The 19,952-nt window shown below is 45.7% G+C and overlaps 1 protein-coding gene across 7 annotated transcripts in view; it reads left to right on the top strand.

Moving 5' to 3' along the window:
• MSI2 (musashi RNA binding protein 2) overlaps positions 1–16,791 on the top strand; it is a 388,953-nt gene extending 372,162 nt beyond the window's left edge. For 2 of the 7 annotated variants that reach the window (XM_058560594.1, XM_058560599.1), the window contains 3 exons: positions 6,832–6,986; positions 9,168–9,240; positions 11,715–16,791. In XM_058560594.1, the coding sequence (XP_058416577.1) occupies positions 6,832–6,986; positions 9,168–9,240; positions 11,715–11,889 (403 nt within the window). In that variant the 3' untranslated portion in view covers positions 11,890–16,791. Of the gene's footprint in view, positions 1–6,777; positions 6,987–9,167; positions 9,241–11,714 lie in introns of those variants that run through there. The other 5 variants (XM_058560597.1, XM_058560595.1, XM_058560596.1 and 2 more) reach the window with 5 other exon arrangements.
• The last annotated feature ends 3,161 nt before the right edge of the window (positions 16,792–19,952 follow it).

Genomic DNA, 19,952 nt, shown 5'->3' with positions numbered 1-19,952 from the left:
GATTGTGTCTCAACGTAAAGTATATAGTCCCAGCCACAAAGCCCTCCTCAGATGGGTCCGTTCTGGGTGTTTGCGGCTTTCTCCTCACACTGATCTGAGTGGTAGTGTGGGTCTCCAGGTTCACTACCAGCACATGGTGAGAGGGTTTTAGAACCAGCCAAAAGTGAGGTTCTCTCTTTAGGGGAATGTGATTTGACCGGAAGTTTAGACCATTCTACAAAATAATTAGTCCTGCGTCTTAGCTCCTGCTGTCCGTCAACTCCCTGCTTGAGATATGTCAACATTAACAGGCAGACATCAGCCCTCACCACAGCAGTCGGCAGCAGGTTAGGTTTTGAGAGAACTGGCAGAAACTACCATCTTATAAGACTGGCGCCACTGTAACCGACACTTGGAGTATTTGTGACCCTGACTTCCCTGGCAGCCCGGTGAAAGAGCAGACACTCTCCATGTGTCCTCTGCGGTATCTCCTGTGCAAATGAGCCAGGCATCTCTGGATATGTCAAGACTTGTTGATACCAGGCTGAGTTTTTACCTCTCAGTTATGTATTTGTTTGTATGTGGAGACAGTGAAAAAGAAATACCATCACATTACTCTCTTAATCCTCCCCCAATTTTAAAGTATTTCTTCTCCTTTCCTTCTGAAATAGCCTGAATTTCAGCAGAGCTTTAAAAAAAGTGTTGTGTGTAAAAATGATTGTCCCTGTGTCTGAGGCCCTGAACTGATTTGATTTTAATTTAATGCGTCATACAGTTTTCCCAGGTTGGATGTAACTGCTGGCCCTCTCTCACTCTCTCTCCCACCTTCAGGCCAAGCTCTAGGAAGACAGTTTGAGCCAAGAATCCCTGGGACACAGCTGGCCGGGCAGACTTTGGGACTCTAATTCCCCTTTGCTCTGCTCAAGACATGCCGTGATAATGCACAGCCGAGCATTTCTCCTTCCGTTATCAGAAACAGACTTATCTTCTCATACTGACCTTTCCCAGTTGACTGTTTGCATTAATTTATAGTGGGCACTGCCTTCAGAGGGCACAGTAAGGAGACTGCAGGGTGGGGTCCCCAATTCTGTTCCCTGGAAGGCTCTTGGCTGCCCAGCTGCCATTCCTCAGAGTCTCCGAGTAAGGAGTGGCTGGCTGTTGAGAGAGACCCATGCAGGTGTCTGCTGTTGACGGCCAGTTGGTATTACGGACCCAGCGTCCGCTGAGCACCCAGTGTTATAGGGGAATCGAGGAAGGTCACTCTTGCTCTGGAGAACGTAGGGTCCCGTGAGAACCCTGAGAACATACCCCGCCTTCAGGAGTCCTTGCTAATGTGGGAGGTGGCGTCTCTGCTGCCGTGGAGTTTTTAACCAAGGCTGATAGAAGCACGATGTAGACAAGACGAAAGTAGAGGTGAGTGTGGGAGGGGCAGTGATTCTGACCTCTTTTTTCTCGGGCATCAGCCTATCATCATAGCCCCTCTGCTCATTCCTTTTGCAATCAGTTTCTTCAATATCCCTAAAATAAATAAAAACCCTAAAATCCAGTGTGATGAGTTAATACAGCCCTGCCCTCAAAGAATGTCACGTGGACTTATCTCAGTCCCCCATTCTCTCTGGCGCCGGGGGCCATGACACCAATCGGCCCAGACTCCTTCTGCCTGGCCGTGAAATGCCCGGTGTAATGAACTCTGTTTTAGCAGCACACCACCTTCTGAATCAGACCTGCTGAGGATGGGCCTGCCATTGCATTGCCTCACCCCAAGCAGCACATGCTGGCTGGGCAGGGAAGAGGCTCTGTCTCAGAAATGTGCCAGGGGCCACCACGGCCTCCAGGCAGCAGCAGATAATTTGCAAAGTAGGTGAATGAAATTGTCCTGAGGGCTGGCCCTGCCCTTTGGGGAAGTGCAAGACCCACCAAATCAAGACCCAGGTGTAAGGCTGGAGCTTGGCGGGGCCCTGGCTTGTCCCAGATCTGGGGGCTGAGCTCATCTGGAGAGGGTTTTGTAAACAGTTCCTTTCTCTGGATCAGTAATAATCCACTCTTCATGCCTTAGAGCCAGAGGTGCCCTCCAGGGGGATCCCCCTCACAGTCCTGGGCTCTGGCTTTTTTGCCTCAGGTCCAGTGGCATCACTTAGGGATCATACAGAAATATCTGGACTCCCATACCTTTCCTAGGCCTAGAGTGAGGCATTCTGTTTCTCACTGTCCTCTCCCACAACTTACCTACCTCCAGTACTAATTCCACTCTCAGCCCAGCCCCTGCTGACCACAGTTGGGCAGAGCCACACGCAGACTGTGTGCCAGCCAGAAAGCGGGCATCTCCCCAGGCTTGCTTTAAAACCCCCAGGACAAAGGTGCCCACAAGCGCTGGGTCCAGCTTCCGCAGGTGAGGGTCTGAGCCTGTAGGACGGACTTTAAGGTCTCTGAGATAAAATTCCCTGGCCTTCCTGGGTCAGCCATTGAGGTGTTTTATTCCCTTGATGGGCAGGAAGTTCCTCCTTTTATGCAGTGCAAAATGCCTCCGACTCTAATCCAAATGCATTTCCTCTTGCTGGCCTCAGTGAGATATAGTGTCCTGGCTTTCCTGCCCCACCTTCCCCACAGCCGTTTCTTCAGGTCCAAGATGATTAAATGCACCAGGTAGATGAATTGCATCCTTTTGTAAATCACCTCCTGATTTGTATGGCGAGTGAATTGTATTTTCCTGTATCAGATTTTCCTAAATCTGCATATGGCACTTGCCTTGTTGGGCTCTGCATACACAGCTATTTCAAAAATAGGTGTATTTATTTAAAACTTGACAAGTCACAGAGCGCTTTTTCTTTTTCATTCTCACCGCAGCCCACTGAGAGTCAGACTGACTAAGGCAGACAGCACTCACATGTTACAGATGAGGACTCTGGCGGCTGAGGGGCTCACGCCGAGGCACACAGCTGAGGTCAGGGCTGGGGTCACACTCAGGTCTTCTGACTCCAAGTCCAGTGCTCCCTTTCTCTGCACCATCGCTGCCTCCCTGAGCTTACCCGCTGCCTGGACCCAGAAAGCCTAGAGGATGCTGGGGGACCTGCCCAGGATTAAACCAGTGCTGTGGACACCACCCAGAGCAGCTGATGGAAAAGTGGCCTGCTCCCCACAATGAGGTCCCAGGCCACTTCGTGCTCACAGTCGTGCTCACAGCTTCTGCTGCAGAAATGCCGAGGTGTTTGCAAGACATTGTTGTCTTCTGGGACAGGAATCATAATGTTCAATTTATAAGTCTCAGTACTGTTTATTCAGCAACACATACCGAGACCCCTCCCTCCCTACACACACACAGACTCTGTAGCTGAGCAGTAGACAAAGTACCCTTGCCCATTAAGAGTGATGTCCCGTCCCCTCTTCCTGACCCAATGTTGGCATGTAGGACCGTTTCTGGCCCCTCAGAACGAGCCTCAGTGCCTGGGGAAAGGCAACCTCCATCGAGGCAGATCATTGAGAATTGACTGGAGGGTGACTTGCACAGAAAGCACTCTCAGGTCAGGGACTTGGTGTCATACTTTGTCCCCCTGCCTCTCCTCTCGAGGTCACAGCTTAGAGGAAGAGGGGGTCCTCACATGACTCCCTTTACTGTGCAGCCAGCCAGTGTTCAGTATGAACTTCCCAAAAGATGAAAGTTACTTTGTGACTAATGGCTTCCCACCACCAGTCCATAGGAACAGCTACTGACAAGTGTACACGTGTGTACAAGTGTGCAGAGTGGTGTTCCCCATTTTTCCCTAAGCAGCCAGAGCCATGTGTTACAAGCCTTCCCAAAGATGCCTGAGTTTCCAGATGGCTTGTTTGGGGACTTAAGCGTGCTTTCTGGAGCCTGGTTTCTGCCAGAGAGAGAGAGAGAGAGAGGGAATTGTTGACTGTGGAGCACAGAGGCACGGTCTCCTCCATGCTCCCAGCCCTTGAGGATGCAGGTTTTACTGCCCAGAACTGTAGGGAAAGGGGACCCACCTAGAACTGGGTGCTTATTTCCTGCCAACTGCGCCCTCTGGTGAGGACTCACAGCCGGCTCTTTCACCCCTGGCTGGGAGATTAGCTACAAGGTGACTTGGAGCCTGGCTCAGGCATTGTGAGGGCAAGTGTATAATAACTCGGGACTTGGGGGTTTAAAGCTGCATTCTAATAGGGTGCCTTCTCCATGGTGGTTTTAGTGTTATACGATGGAAGATGAGACTGAGCGGGGAGGGGCAATATAGGCCTAAGAAGGGCTGCTTATTGTGAAATTCTCTTCAGGCCAACTCTTGAGCTCCAGGCCTTGTGGACACAGAGGTAGCCAGGGATAGGCAGAATACCACCAGCCCGCTTGTCTTCTGAGCCTACGAAGGGGGGCGTTTCTGGACAGCATCCTTCCGTGGGCGTGCTACATCCTGTCTCCGAGGCTGCTTCAGTTGGCTGGATTAGTCGCTGGGTGGCTCTCCCTGATGGAAGGAGCCAAGATCAAAACTTCCCTTCTCCCAGCCGTCTAGATAGGTGGGCCTGCCCACCGTCTTCCTGGATCTTCATATGGCCAGAGGAGAAAGAAGCCAAAAAATCTTTCTGTCTTCCACTGCGGCCCCCGACCCCCACCGCCACTCTTTACCCTGAAACAAAACAGGCTGGTTACTTGTTAGTTACTTTGCATGGGAGGGGTCAGCTGCCTGGGTAAACCAGGAGGCTCCTATGTGAGCTCTCTCCATTTGCCTTAGCCCAGAGAACAAAAGCGTGTTAGACTAAGATCATGCTGCCTCTTGAATATCTCAGCTTGCTATTTGCCTGTGAGTGAGAAGGGCCAAATGTTATCTACAAGTTTAATCTTCTATGTTCAAAAATCCCGTCCCCTTTGTCTGCCAGTACATTCCCAAATCAATCGCTCACTTGCTGTAAGCCTCTAGTTTTTTTCTCTTTAACCTGTTCTCTCCATCTGCTGGTTTATTCATTTCTCAGCTACAACTTCCGAGGGGCCTCACCTTAGGGCCTCCTGCCCTGGAGGGCGTCCCCTGGGAGGAGTTTCCCTCTTCTCTGCTGAGTCAGGAGCCTGGCCCAGTGTGGTCTCCTTTGCATCTTCGTGTCCGTCTCAGTCTCCTCCCAGCCTGACTTGAATGCGTCATCAGTCTGTTCCCATCCCTGTGACAAGCAGGTAAAAATCAATCCACGTCTGGCTCTTGAATCCCCACCAGAAGTGAGGGGCTCCGAGCACAGGCCCCCGAGGCAAGGCTGTGGCCCAGAGTTGTAGATGCTCTTTCCTTCTGCCATTGAAGGTGGCTGGTCACAGGCAGTGAGGGAAATGCCAAGGGAAGCAGAGGGAGATTGTTCTGAAGAGCAGGCCCTTGGAGCCCAAGTCGTGGAGATGTGTGGAGCCCAGGTTGTCTGGGTCTTTGACGTGAGTGAGCCGCAGTCTGGGAGTGGCTGGCCCCAGACTCACCTTCAGCTTTCAAAATCAATGAGAACTTACTTTTGCAATTAAAAAAAGTTTTTTTCCACTTTGAAAAAGAAAAATTTAATCGACTAAGGGGAAATGAGGATGAGAAAATGAACCTGGTTGACAGGCCGTGGCCGTCACTGGGGAGGGAATGATGGAATTTGGAGGAGGCTAAGAGAGGGGCCTTGCAGCAGTGTCTCCTCCCTCTGCGCCCTCCCCACCACCACTCTCGGAGTCTGTGGGTGCAAAGTCCCATCTCTCTGTAGCTAAGGGACAGTCCTAGCTCTTTTTCTCAGTCTGGAGTTGATATCTGAGGCTAACTAACAGAAAGAAGGCATTTCGGTCAGATGTGCTTTAGCTATAAATTGGTTCAGTCAGTATGCTCTGCATTCATACTTCTTTGTCTTTTTTTTTTTAAACAAAAGGAAAAAAAGTTTAAATTCCCCCTTTCCTTCTACTGCAGGAGGTGAGTGTGTGGGTGTCCTGTAGAATCATTGACATTCACCAGCTTCGGCCCCAGCCTCCAGATTTTCCATCCCCACCCCATCCCTTCCCTCCATCCCCTGCTCTCCACTCCTGGAGGGAACCTCCGCCACCATCATTACAGTTATTTAAGATGCCCAGATTTTCCATGACATAGCCCATCCTCCGACCACGTTCAGTATTGACGACTTTCATGCAGGGATATAAATGGGAGGGTGGGGAGGGGGGAATAGCCAGTGGGGAGGGGGGAAGTGGTTTGGGGGGGCTGGAGAATGGAGATATTTTTTGTCTTTTTTTTTTCTTTCCAAAACAAATTTGTCATTTAATGGATCCAAATACAAAAAAGAAAAAGTGAAACAAGCGAACAAAAAATCAAAAATCCCCTCCCCAAAGATTTTTTTTTTTCCTGGACACAAATTGCTTTGTTTCCTGTCACATTTTAATATCAATATTAACACAATGTGTAGTCTAAAACTAGTTCCTTTGTAGTTTGCATGGGATGTGAATGCTGTCTCAACGTGCCCAGATCTAGACAAGACTGCATGAGCATCAATTCAGATGTGAAAAAAAATCTCTCTCTCTCTCTCTCTTTTCCATATATATCTCTATTTCTATTGTGATAATTTGGGGGGCAGTGAAGCACCTCCGGTTGGTTGCCATAGTGTGTTGAATGATTGTTTTTTTATTCTCCATATTTTTGGAGCTCCGAGCTTCTTAGTAGTAGCCTGGGCTGAGTATTCTTGAGTCCCTGCTGATGTTTTCGCATGGCCTTGGTTGAGTGTTAGAAGTTGGGCCTCAGCTGTTTCTCTCGAGTGTTTGGCTTGTAATGACCGGTGCATGCCTGGCTTCTGGCCTCATACCCAGCTCTATTCTCTGCACACCAGTCCTGAATAGCTACAGTGCTCAACCGAATTTTGGCGCGCCCGCTTCCCCGGCAGGCTCCAACCCGGCGCGGCCCGGAGGCTTCCCGGGGGCCAACAGCCCAGGACCTGTCGCCGATCTCTACGGCCCTGCCAGCCAGGACTCCGGAGTGGGGAATTACATAAGTGCGGCCAGCCCACAGCCGGGCTCGGGCTTCGGCCACGGCATAGCTGTAAGTACCTGCCTTCTGCTGCCTCTTCCTTCCTGCCCATCTCCTATGGTCCACGGGGCGGGTGTGCCAGGGAAGCTCAGAGTTGGGAGGCGAGGAGAGGGTCCCCAGCCACATCATGTCAGCCACCTAGGGCCAAAGCTGCTCCATTTAAGTGTTTCCTGAGCCCCTGTGGGCCAGGCACCGCGTGCGGCCGTGTGATGGAGTGAAAGGAGTGCGGGCAGGGCAGGGTCAGATCACCACTCCATCACCTTCAGCCCCTGGACCCTTTAGCCACGTATATGACCCATTGCTTCCCTGGCTGCAAAATGAAGATAAGTATGCCTCCCTCTAAAGACTGCGTGAGAATTAGTGGAAATAGGATATGTCACCTGCTGGCACATCATGGGTCCTCAGTATCAGCCCCTTGAGCATTGATCCCTGCCTTCTGGAGACTGTCCTGTGGGCTGGGACCTCAGAGCTGCAGACCCCCACCTCAGCATAGCGGCCTTAGTTGGTAGAGTCCCCCAGGCTAAGTCCAGTGGTAGCGCTGGTGCCTGGGATGTAGCGTGGGGTGCCCCCTCCCAGGAGGTTTCCTGTGCTAATGTTTCTTAGTTTCCAGGTTCCGAGTAAGTTCCCAATTGCATTCTTTAGCTGCGCCCCCTCCCCGAAGGCCAGATGCATTTGGTATTTGTAATGCTCTGTGGTTCTATAATCTGACTAATCCAGGCAATGGAAATTTGCTTCACAGATTTGCATGCTGTTTTCAGATCGTATCGTTCTTCCCCTCCCAGTGTGTGTGAGCATGAATGTGCCTGAGCCCACTCGCTCACTGTCCCTTCCATTTGGGAAACAGAAAATCAGCCAACCTCTGCTCTAGCCGACCTCAGCATTTTGGAGGCAGTTTGGTTCTGAGCTAAGATGGTAGTGTCTGCTGTCCCAGGTCCCGTCCCTGTCGAGAGAGCCCTGCCTCAGGTGCTGCCCTGGGGAGAACAAAGCAAGTGCAGTCTGGGGCACCAGGGCTGCCTGAGCCCTGCCCCTGGAGTTGGAACACACACGCACACAAGCATGTACACTTTCTCACATAGGCACACTCTCATACATTCACATACACACTTTCTTTTAGACACAACATGTGCACATACTCTCATACACACTTTCTGACACACACACAAACACTCTCACCAGACATACACTCTCTTACACATTTACACACTTTCACACACAGGCACACACACATTCTCACACACACTTTCTCTCTGACACGCACAAATGCACACTTTCTCCCACAGGCACACTTACACATTCACACACACTTTCTGACACATGAATGCACACTTTGTCACAGGCACACTCTTATACATTTACACATAGTTTCTCTCACATCTATACACACACATTCATTCACACACTTTTTCTCTCTGACACATACACACAAATGCACACTTTCTCACACAGGCACACTCTCTCTTACATATTCGCACACACACTTTCTCTCTCACTCACACACACATACGCAGAGACACAGTTCTGCCAGCCCTGGCCTGTGCAGTCTGGGTCCTTGTTCAATTTCACTCCCAAGCCAGTATCACTTAAGTCAGTAGTTTGAGTCAAATCCCCTCGGATCAGCTGTGGTACTGAATACACGGTATCATTATTCAGCTTAGAGCTGCATCAATTCGAGAGACCGTCTATCACCACGTAGAACACAACTCATTTCCATTTTCAGCACCCAGAAACACAGACCCTGTTTGTTCTTGAAAACGTGGGTCTTTTGACCTGAGTGCTATCATGGTTTTCTGAAATAACCACATGGCATCACGTTTCGTCTGCACGGGTCTTGCTTTCTCTCTAGCTGGGGCTGTTAGGACCGTGGGCAGAGGCACTGTTATCTTTGTCCTCCAGGGTTCAGGGAAACAGCGCCCATCATTTTGGGCATGAGCCTCCTTTCCCATCCCCCCCACCCTGTGAATCTGGCTCTCAATTTTCCCCCGGGGAAGCAGACAGGCTGGGGGTGGGGAGTGGGGGCTGGCGGGCTTGGAGCTAGGAGCATGTCATCCTGGCACATCATGGCACAGTGTCTCAGAATTACATATTCATGCTGGCAACCACAGTCTAGTCCTAGAGGTAACTTCCTTTCCCAGAATATGACAATCTGTTCCCATGTATAGCGTGCTGATGACCTTAACAATTGTGCAATTTTAGGGACCTTTGATTGCAACGGCCTTTACAAATGGATACCATTGAGCAGGTGCTTTCGTTGTCATCTCACTCTGAGGTATTACTTTCTCTGCCACGTGTCTTTGCCCTGCCGGGCGTGTCCGTACGTGTATGTGCGCTGGGCATGCAAGTACGCACAGGCCCTGGGCTCATCGCGTCCACATCTCTCTCTCCTCTTTTCTGGACCCCTTTTCGGGGGGTGGGGGCAAAAACAATCCAGTCTTTTAATCTCTCATTCCTTTCTCCAGCTTTAATCATGACCCCCACTTTTTTTTACTGTCTTTTTTTTCTTAATTTGGTCTTTTGACTCCTTTTCTTTATATTCCCCACCCCTCATCTTTCTCTGTCTTGAAGTACAATCAAGAGTGTGGGAAACTGGAAGGAGATCTTGTGCTGTGCCCCTCCCAGGGGCATGGAGACAGGGAATCACTGGGCTTCTGCCAGGCCTGAGGGCGGGGCCAGGGCAGCCCCCAGGTCCTGTGAGCCGGCCTTGTGGGTTGCTGAGCCCTTTCAGTGCCCAGAGCTTGCTGGCCTCAGCCAATGGGGTTCGTGCAGTCAAACAGCCAGACTCCATCTTTTAGTGAAAAGAAAACATTTTTGCCAGTAACTACTGAGTAGTTATCCAGATTACCGCACGAAAAGCAAATTAAATTAACGGCATCACCTGCGTAACGTAGATTTGGATCCCTGCCAGTTTCCTAACCTTTTAAACTGAGCTCAAGTTAATTAAACATTTTTTAAATCACTTTGATGGGGATATGGAAAGGGTGGAGTGGAGGAGAGGGGAGGTTGGGGCAGTCAGTGAGGGAACCTCTTGCCGCATTCTCGTTTGGAAATGAGTATCTGTCATTCTTGGGAGGAACACCAAAAAGGGAGAGGGGTTCTTTTGTGAAGCTAAATGCATACTGCATTAGTACGTTAGTTTGGGGAATTGAAACATGGGTCTGTCTCTTTGGAAGAGGGAGGGTGACAGCTCAGGCCTGGGAATGGGTCCCCCTCGGAAAATCCCAGCTAGGGCACGAGCACCTTTCACTCTGGGAGTTGGGACATAGGAGAAGCAAGGCTGGAGGTGGATTTGCCACGTTGGGTTGTAGTCAGTAGGATGCCTCTCTTGTAGGAGGGGTCGCTCCCGGCCCCCCAGTCAGCCAGGACTCTGTAGGGTGGGCCCCCTTGGGAGACCAGGTTGAGTTGAGCTCCATAAATCTCTTTTGGATTTCTCTAATGTTGCTGCTAAGGAATCACCTCAACTAACGCAACTGCCTCTCTTAACCAAATAAACCCCGTGTGTGAATCCTCCCCACCCCTTGCCTCCACTTCCCTTTGAGCACTGACCCAGCCATTGCTGGCCGGAGCCAGAGGCCACTAACAGTTTGAAGGAGAGCTACTCACTACTAATGAAGCTGGGTTTGGGGGACCGGGGGAAGCAAGGTTCCTCTGAGAGCGAGGCGGGTTGATATAATCCAAGAACTTTGGGGATGGAAGGTGACTCCAGCCCTTGTGGAGTCAGGTGATGAGGGGATTAAACAACCACCAGGAGCAGCAGATCTCTGGAAGGCCAGACACTGGGGCTGCCAGTGTTTCTTCCCTCCCTCCCCTGGACAGTGAGGGTGGTCTAGGGCTTCTGCCCACAGCCCCACACCCTCCAGGGCTTCTGCAGCCTTTCCATGGGGTGGGGAAGGCTGCTCCCAGCCCATCCTCCCTCATCCAATTCTGGGACTCAATTTCCAGAGAAGGGTGAAATAGCCAAGAGGGTGGAGGTGACAACCCACCCCCCTCCACAACGGATTAAGTGAGCCAACTGAGTCACATAGCTGCACTGAAACACACTTTCTCCCCAACAGAGGTGACCCTCAGGCATTTAGTGCCATCCACAAAGGAGGGGCCCAGGCTTATAGTCAGTTCGGGGAGACTCAGTTAGCAAGTCTGTGAATTCAGGTCCTGTTTCTATTTCCTATAACTTATCCAAAGCTGGTTATTTGTTGTGTATGTTTTTATAAGTGTCCTTACCTTGAGTCCTTGATATTGTAGTATGATTTTTTTTAGTTAGAAATTTTCATTTTCAGTTATTGACAGTCATTGATGGGTATCTAATAAAAGGCAGGAGTTTTTTTTAAACATTTAGCTTTGAAAACAGAAGTTTAACCAGAAAAAGCATTGCTGGGGGGGGGGGGGTCAGTGTGCAATTCACCAATCTAGCTGAAAACCCAGCATGACCACATTTGCCCACCACATTCCCTGCCATCACCTCAAGAAGTCTGCAGAACTGTATCAAATGAGCAAAATAGCAAACCAGCAAGATGAGGTGGGGGAGCTGCCCTCTCCCCAGCATCTTGTGTGGCTTTGATGTCAGATTTCCCAAGCTGTGACCCCAGCGAGCTACTTTCAGACAGATTCCGTAGCCCATTGTAGTCATCCTTTAAAGCGGTAGTTGAAAAGTTGGAATAAATCATATACTTGCCTGACACTTGTTCTTTTTCTCCCACCCCCGCTGTATGTTCTTTTCCGGGCATCCTGACCTTCTATGCCCTGCAGAGCATACCTGGATGTCCAGGCAAGACTGGGCGAAGTTTCTGAGTGGCCCCTTGTTCAGGTGATATCATCAGACCTGGACCCCCACCAGCCTCACTCCCCATCCCAACCAGAGATGGCTCACTTCGGATCGAGGGTTGACTACATCTCATCATCTCACGAATCTGCTGTAATATAAGACAACAGCTTTTAAATGTGTATATAACCCATGATTTTGGTTTTGTTTTGTTTTGTTTTTCTTGATGGTTTCCCTTCCACCTCCTCTCTTCTCTCTTCTCCTTTTAAATCTCTTTGAATCACATTTGGTAGTGATTTTGACTTAGTCCAGTAGTCATATAGCTTTAATATCTAGTTAAAAGCTAACCATAGTATAATTGTTATATTAAGGTATTATTTTTTTCTTAAAAATTTTTTTTTGCTTGTTTTGATTCTGTTCTCACTTGGAAAGGATGCTGAGATGGTAATATTACTCTCAATATTTTGGTACCGATTCTGAGACTGTGTGAATTTTCAGGCGGAACTTGAGCGCACACAGAAGCGACGTTGTGACGTGTGGAGCGGGAGGTGGGCATAAACTTTCTGCTTTGCGTTGTATAAGAAGTGAGATGTAGTAGGCTAATTAACAGACTCGATAGCAGTTCTTTTTGTGATGTCTCTTTGTTAACCTAAGTATATCTCTTTTCGGCAATAAGGTAAGGACGACAGTGTTTTCAGTGTCCTCCTTTTCTATAAGTGCTTTTTTTCTGTTGAAAGAGGTGATATTATAAGGTTTTTTGAAATTGTGAATTCTAAAAAAGAAATGTTGTAAATACAATTCCATTAACTACATAGAAACTATTAAGAAAGAGAGAATCAAAAATATTTTTGTGAGGGAGTCGGTCCCGGGCAGTTTGATGCTCTGTGGAAGGAGGAGGGAAAGGAACAATAATTCAAGTCAGTTACTGAGACGGAAGAACACCCAGCTGCCGGGGCGACCCCGGGAAAAGTTCGAACACTGTTCAGCTCCTTTTGTCTGTGTAATAGACCTAAGAACTGTATTCGTGTCATACCAGCATATTAACCTCTCGTCTGTGCACAGCTTCAAATGTTACCGTCTAGTTAGATTTTTATTTAAAATATGAAAAACTGCTTTTCCCAAGACGTTTTTTAAAAACAAAGCTACAATTTTAATATTTAACATATTTAAAGTTTCAAAGCACACCTGTTTGGCTTGGGTGGGGAGGGGTGGGGGGACATTCTTTTTCAGTCTTAATTTTTAAATATTTGATCATTTTCTATCGTCCAATCATTTCAGCACCTCCAAAGGTCCCTAGGACACTTTGCCTCTCTTCTCCCCCTGTCCCCCATCTGCCCCCAGCTCCGGGGGCCCACGGGCCAGGAGTGGATGAGCCTGCATTCATGAAACCTTTTCTCCATTCACTTTCTATTTCCAAATTAGGAAAGCAACCTTTTGGTTTATATATTTTTTTTAATACCTCAGTGCTGCAAGTATCATCAGAGAGGCTATGGAAGAATTTTTTTTTAATTTATTGTAGATGTAAACAGAATTTTAAAAATAAAAAGTATAAACATCGCTGCACTGTGACTGGTGGGAAAAACTGACAGTTTCCTCTTTGCACATGTTTAACATTTGGCTGTTATAATATATGGTCCTCGGTTGGGGAAAGATACTTATGATGAAGGATATTTTTTAATTTAACTTTTTTTTAATATTGGTAATAGGTCGGCAACAGCAATTATAGAACTACAGCTCAATAGATGGCATTAAAACATATTGTAGTGTGGAGATATATTTTTTCTTTTTTAAAATGTGATATTGACGTTTTATTAATATTTTTTAAATTGTTACGTTTATAAATTTGGTACTTAAGGCACAGCCAGTATGAGACACTGAATGCGACATTTATTATAAAGAGCTGCTGCACTCCTATTTTTATAAATTTTACTAACAAAGTAGACTAATGTAGACATTCACAGACATGGTAGGGCAAAAACATCTTCAATCAAAAGGCTCCAAAATGCTAACTCAGAAAGAAAGAAAAAAAGCCTTTTTCAATTCTAATTAAACAGCAACACATTTGAAAAAAAATCATGTTCTTTGTTTTTCCAATAAAATGTTAGGTTGTTTGGTGAGGTTTTTTTTGGTTTTCTTTCTTTCTTTTTTTATTTCCAAACAACCAGGTTAAGTAAAATGCTGGGCGCTTTTAAAATATCAAAACTTGTTCAAGTAATAAAATAACAAAATAGAAGTTTTATTTAAAAAAAAAAACAAAGAAGAAAAAGAGACAATAAATTCCCAGAAATTCAGTGTCTAGACTAGGGAATTTAATTACTATTTTGTCCATGTTGGTGATGTACTGTACGACCCTTCCTTTCTCTACATCCCCCATCACCTCATAGACTCTTTGTTGATCACTGTGTGTTAATAATGTATAAAATGGCTATCTTGTAAGCGTGCTGTCCTGGTACTAGTGTAGTGACTTTTTTTCTTCTCTTTCTTCTAGTACATATTGATAGGTATAACGTAATTAAGGTTTAAAAAAATTAGACATAGTTATTCAGATTTAGGACCAGTAAGGATAGAACTTTCTCTTATTTATGAAAAAAATGCTAATAATTTTGGGGCAGTTTTTTCCTTTCAATTTTTTTTTCCAATTTCAAGTTTTCATTTTATTTTTGCTGATCTGATGTGGTTTCAACTAACCCAAGGTCTCACGATGTTCAAATGCCGGCAGACTCGACGGCGTTTTGTAGATTCCCACCCCCCCCAAACTGTGAAGGGGGGTGCCATACTACCTTAAATGCTAATGCTAGATATGCAAAACTGGATTTTTTTAATTTATTTTTTAAAAGAGGGAGGCATGGTATATTAAAATGATTTTACTAAGAGAAAAAAATATTTTTTTAAGAATGCTCAGAAGAAATTGATAATCTGTGTGAATATGTTTTAGATGTTTATAATACCTTTTGAAGAGACCCAGTAGCCCATAGCACAAATCTCGTGGAAATCTGATATGTTTTAATGTGGCTACCTAGGTTAAGGTTCACGTTAGTCCCCCCACTCATCTAGAAGTCCATTTTGAAAGATTTTTGTAAATTATTTTAGCACTGATGTTCAGCCTTGTCTTTGTTTCTGTTAAGCTCAGTGGCGAACATGGGAACCACCTTTCGCCTTCCCTGGGGGAGAAACCCTCTTGGCTGATGGCTTTTCCCCGGAATCATAAAATAGCCACCGGGTGACTTTCTGGCTTCCAGATCCATCTGCCTGGGACCCCCAAACTCCTCTCCTCCCAAACAGAGGAGAGTGAGTGGCATTAGCTCCTGGACCCATTCCTGGTTCTACCTGGACGTGGAGCTGGTGGGGATGACCAAGCTTTTGGTCTCTCCTCTCCAGGAGCTTTCACAGACCTGGTTTGTGGCCTTCCTCACACCCATTGGGAAAACCAAACAGCCTCGCGTTCTATCCCAGTCGCTCACGGGCTTGATTCAAACAAAGCCCCAACAGGCCTTTGCGTTTGTATCCTTCATGACCTTCATCTTAATTTGAACTCATAGCTTGGACTTTAAGGTAGCATGGCTCTATTGCTGTCAATTTAATGTTTCACTGCACAGCAATTCACAGCCAGTGAATGTTACACACATCTTGCTAGACTAGTATAAAAATCATTGGGTAATTGTTGGTTCTAATGACCTGAAAGGTGTTCAGTTTTTGTTTCAGTTTTTTGGTTTTGTTTTTTGGGGTTTTTTTTTTTTTTTTTGGTTCTTTTTCATTTGGGGATTTTGAAAAAAAATTTATTTTTGGTTCCAAATAGAAAAACAAAACCTATTTTGATCTTTAGTGCAAATGAGGGCTAGGGACTTAGCCACCACCACCACAACACTGCTTCATTCTGCCATTCACTCACTGCAGCATAATCAAGAATAAAGCAATATAGTTTACTACATTTTTTATTGAAGGTCAGCCATGCTTTCTGTATTATATTGCATATGAAATTGTTTACAAAAGAAACACTAACTCATACTTCTCTTTATTGGTTGGGAGTGGCACGCAGGGACAGAGGGAGACTGGGGGCGGGGGTGGAGGAGGGAAGGATGTTTTTTCTTGAATGTGCTTCACAAGCCAGGCTATCTTCCAAGGCAGGCGTAAGCAAGAGGGGGCAGCGGGGGTACAGAGGGACAGGTGCAGGCAAGCGCATTGAAGAGAGACGCTAGTGGGCTCCCCGGCCCTCACCCTAAGCAGAAAAGCGGAAGTCAGCTCAGCCCAGTCCTGGGCCCAGACACTACACAAGGAGACGCTATACGTTAAGCAATACTTTAATAATGTAATATGTTTGTTTTCTTTTTCTTTTTTTTACCAAAAAAAAAGTAAGTAAACTAAAACACAGAAAAATATAAATAAAGCCCACCCCTCTGGGGAAGCAACCTTAATCCAAACACTTGGCTATCAAATAATCAGAATGTATTGTCTTGGACAGGATTTTGTTTCCTGGAGGCAGGGGGGGAGGGGGATGGAGACTGAGAGACAGAAGTTCCGGAGCCTCCCTGGAAGGCTCTCTGCTACTGTATTCTGTACATACTGTACCATCCTGTGTGGAATCTGTGAGTGTCCTCTTGAGTAGCGTGGGCTAGCCAATCTGCCGTTCATGGTGTATTGTAAACTCGGAATTCCATATGTAATAGGATGCAAGTCTAAGCGTTTCATGTGGACATAAATGTATCTAAATAAAACTTTCCCTAGCACTGTGGCTGACCTCACCCTTACTTTTATACTTTAGTATGAAACTGATGACAACTTTGGTAGTGAGTATTTTTTTTATATATATACATATATATGTATCTATATATATATATCTCTCAAGCATCTTTCAGGTCTTTGTGTGTGGCTTTCTTAAAGCCCTGTTGTAAAAAATTACTATGTGGATGGCAGTCTCTCACATCACAGATGTGGAAAGTATAATTTTATATTTGTATTTTCAAATAAATAAGTTTGTGAAAGGTTTCCATCCTCTACTGTGGTCCAGAAATCAATGTGTTTGTCTGACAAAAAAAAAATAAAATAAAATAAACTGTTTTGAACAGAGTTGTTTGGTGTTCTTTCACTAGCAGAGGAGGGCTGGAGTGGGAGAGAGCTGTTGTTTGGTTTCGGGGGGTGGTATCGTCAGTCACACCTGCCTCCCCTCACCCGTCAGCGTGAACGCAGGTCACAGGGCCTCCAGCAGAAAAGAAGCCCTCTCCCTGTCCCCAGGGAACTTGTGGAACTATTTTTATGAAGTCACAAAAGAGCATTGTGTTGGAAGAGCAGGCTGAACCCGTGGGTGGGCAGGGAACAAACACCAAAGGTCCTGTGAGATCATAGGACCCAGACAGTAGAAGTGTGCCAAAGGAGCTGAGTGGCTCTCTGGGTTGCTGGCCTCAGCTAGTTATCAACAACCTTCAGGAGAAGGCATGAAACCAAATTCCATGACCCTCGAGTAGGAGTCTGAAAAGGTATGAGGAAGCCCAGTCTTTGCCCTCGAGGAGTTCCAAGTTTTGCCCAATGGAAAGAATTTTCTAGAATCACAAAATTAAAGATGTAGAAGTAGATCATCTGTGAAACTTCCACCTTCTGTCTATCAAGTAATTGAGAGAAAAAAAGTTGTGACAGTTCATTGAGGGCAAGTCCCAAGACCTGGTGGTAGCAGTCAAGGCATGATCTGAACCAGAGGGATTCCTTGGCTTTTAAGCCCTGGAGATAAAGAGCCGGGCCAAGAGGTTTGTCAGGGATGAAGCCTGGACCTCAGAGTGTCCCTGTACCTGCTTCCTCCACACCTTGGGTAAGGCCCTAGTCCCCAGGGCACGGCCTTCTTGGATCCCTCCTCCAATTTCCTGTCTCCTGCTTATCCCAGCCTTATCTTCGGGGTAAGTCTGCTACATGAAGGGCCAAGAGGAGAAGGTGGAAGGTGTCCCTCTTTGTCTGAGGCTGAAGGCGGGAGAACTGGGTTCCAGGCCTGCCTCCTGTGTGTCCACAGGTGAAGAAGCACTCTACAGTGTCTTGTTACGTTGTTTGAGGACAGGGGAGTGTGATTCCTGCTGCGCTGTGAAATGAAAGACCAAAGAGAGCCAATTTGAGAAATTCCTTCTAGGAATTCTGAGAGGAGTGGGCCGCGGACATGAAAAAGGTCATCTTCTCTATCCTCCTCATCCTGATTGCTCAGCTCTGAGGAAGGTGAGACCCAAACCCATCCCAGAAGCCTAAGGAGAGAGCAGGAACAGGAGCGTCAACTGTGTGCTAGATGAGTCACACACATGGCTTGTTAGTCCTACGTCTGCCATGTGACTCTACATTTTAATGTTCAAGGAGGATAAATAATGTACCAGTAGTCACACGACTGCTGAATGGCCAAATTGAGATCTCGTCTCCAGGACATCCTGTCCCTGGGTTCAAGCCTGGTGAGAGATGTCAGCATCCTTGTTGAGTGTGCCTGATTGTGGGGGAGGACTCTAACCTAAGTGCCCACCTGAATGACAAAATATTCCCAAAAAGAGGCAGAAAAATATTATCAAGAGAAATCTACCTTTCAGAGAGAAACACTAAAAAAAAGAAAAAAAAAGTCAGCAAAAACTAGGAAAAGGGGAAAGAAACAACGATGTTAAGATAAATATAAGCATAATAAGCAAAGAAGAATGGAAGGAATGCTATCAAGGGCCTCCATCATTATGGAGGTATGACTTTTCTACCATTACAAAACAGATGTGCTTAGAAAAAGCAAAACCCAGTTATGTGCTGTTATAGAAACACACTTAAATGATGAAGAAGGCTGAAAATAAAGAGGTGACAAAGAGAAAGCAGGCAAATGCAAACAAAAAAGGGCAGGAATTGAAATGTCAATATCAGGGTAGAATTTAACATTAAAAGCACTCAACAGGATATTCTGTAATAACAAAAGAGACGATCTATTAAGAGGATATAGAGGTGATAAACCCTATGCCTCGATTACCAGAACTAAACACTTTAATCAGAAACTATTAGAATTGCAGAGAGAACTCGATAAAAATTAAAATACAATTATAGAGACTTTAATACACTCCTCTCAGAACTAGCCATGTGTAATAGACAATGACATTGTGGAATTGAATAATGCGGTCAGTAAATGATCATCAGACTATATATAGAATCTTTAAATAGAGAATGTATGTTTTTTGCTGCATATCCATGGAACATATACAAAAGTCAATCCAATACTTGGCAAAAATAATATTATTACTTAAATATTATTAATGACTAAAGTATTAATATTTAAACAAGTAGAAATTTTGTAGTCCACATTTCATTCTAATCTAATAAAGTCAGAAACGATTAAAATGTGGCTATAACCATTATAACTGTACAGAAATTAAGAAACACAATTCCATACATCTTTGTTTTTTTTGTTTTTTTTAATTTTATGTATTTATTTATTTTTCCCCCAAAACCCCAGTAGATAGTCGTATGTCATAGCTGCATATCCTTCTAGTTGCTGTATGTGGGACGCGGCCTCAGCATGGCCGGAGAAGCGGTGCGTCAGTGCGCACCGGGGATCCGAACCCGGGCCGCCAGCAGCGGAGCGCGGGCACTTAACCGCTAAGCCACGGGGCTGGCCCTCCATACATCTTTGGATCAAAGAAGAAAGTTAAAGAAAATGCAAACTGTCTAGAAAGCAACAAAAAGCACACGTTATACTCGAACCTGTAACATACAGCAAAAGCTGTACTCAGAGGAAAATGCATGGCTTTAAATGCCTTCAATGGAAAAAAAAATATTTTTCAGTGAAGGAACTTATTCATCTTAAGGTAAGCAAATAGCACCTAAAAAACTAGAAAGGAGAAATTGGTAGAAGCTGAAAGCAGTAAAATAGAAAACAATAAAGTCATAGAAGGGATAAATATAAATCCAAAAGCTGGATTTTTACCAAGACTAATAAAATAGGCAAACCACCCTGAATAAGGGGGAAAAGAGAAAAATATACAATATAAGAAACAAGAAAGGAGACATAACCACAGATAACAGAGAGAAAAGAATTAATACTCAATGGCAACAAATCGAAAAATCTAGAAGAATCAGTTTCCTAGCAAATATAAATTACCAAAACTTGTAAGAAGTGGAAAACCAGAATAAACTTATTAGCACAAAAGATATTGAAAGGGTCATTAAAGATCTAATATTGAAAAATAGACTGGGTAAAAATGGCTTTACAAATGAGTTTTATCTCACTGATAATTCCA

The sequence above is a fragment of the Diceros bicornis genome, chromosome 18 (genome assembly GCF_020826845.1).
Source record: "Diceros bicornis minor isolate mBicDic1 chromosome 18, mDicBic1.mat.cur, whole genome shotgun sequence".
NCBI classification, from domain to species: Eukaryota; Metazoa; Chordata; class Mammalia; order Perissodactyla; family Rhinocerotidae; genus Diceros; species Diceros bicornis.
The sequence above is the reverse complement of the archived record's forward strand: the minus strand, read 5'-3'. Positions and strand labels throughout refer to the sequence as shown.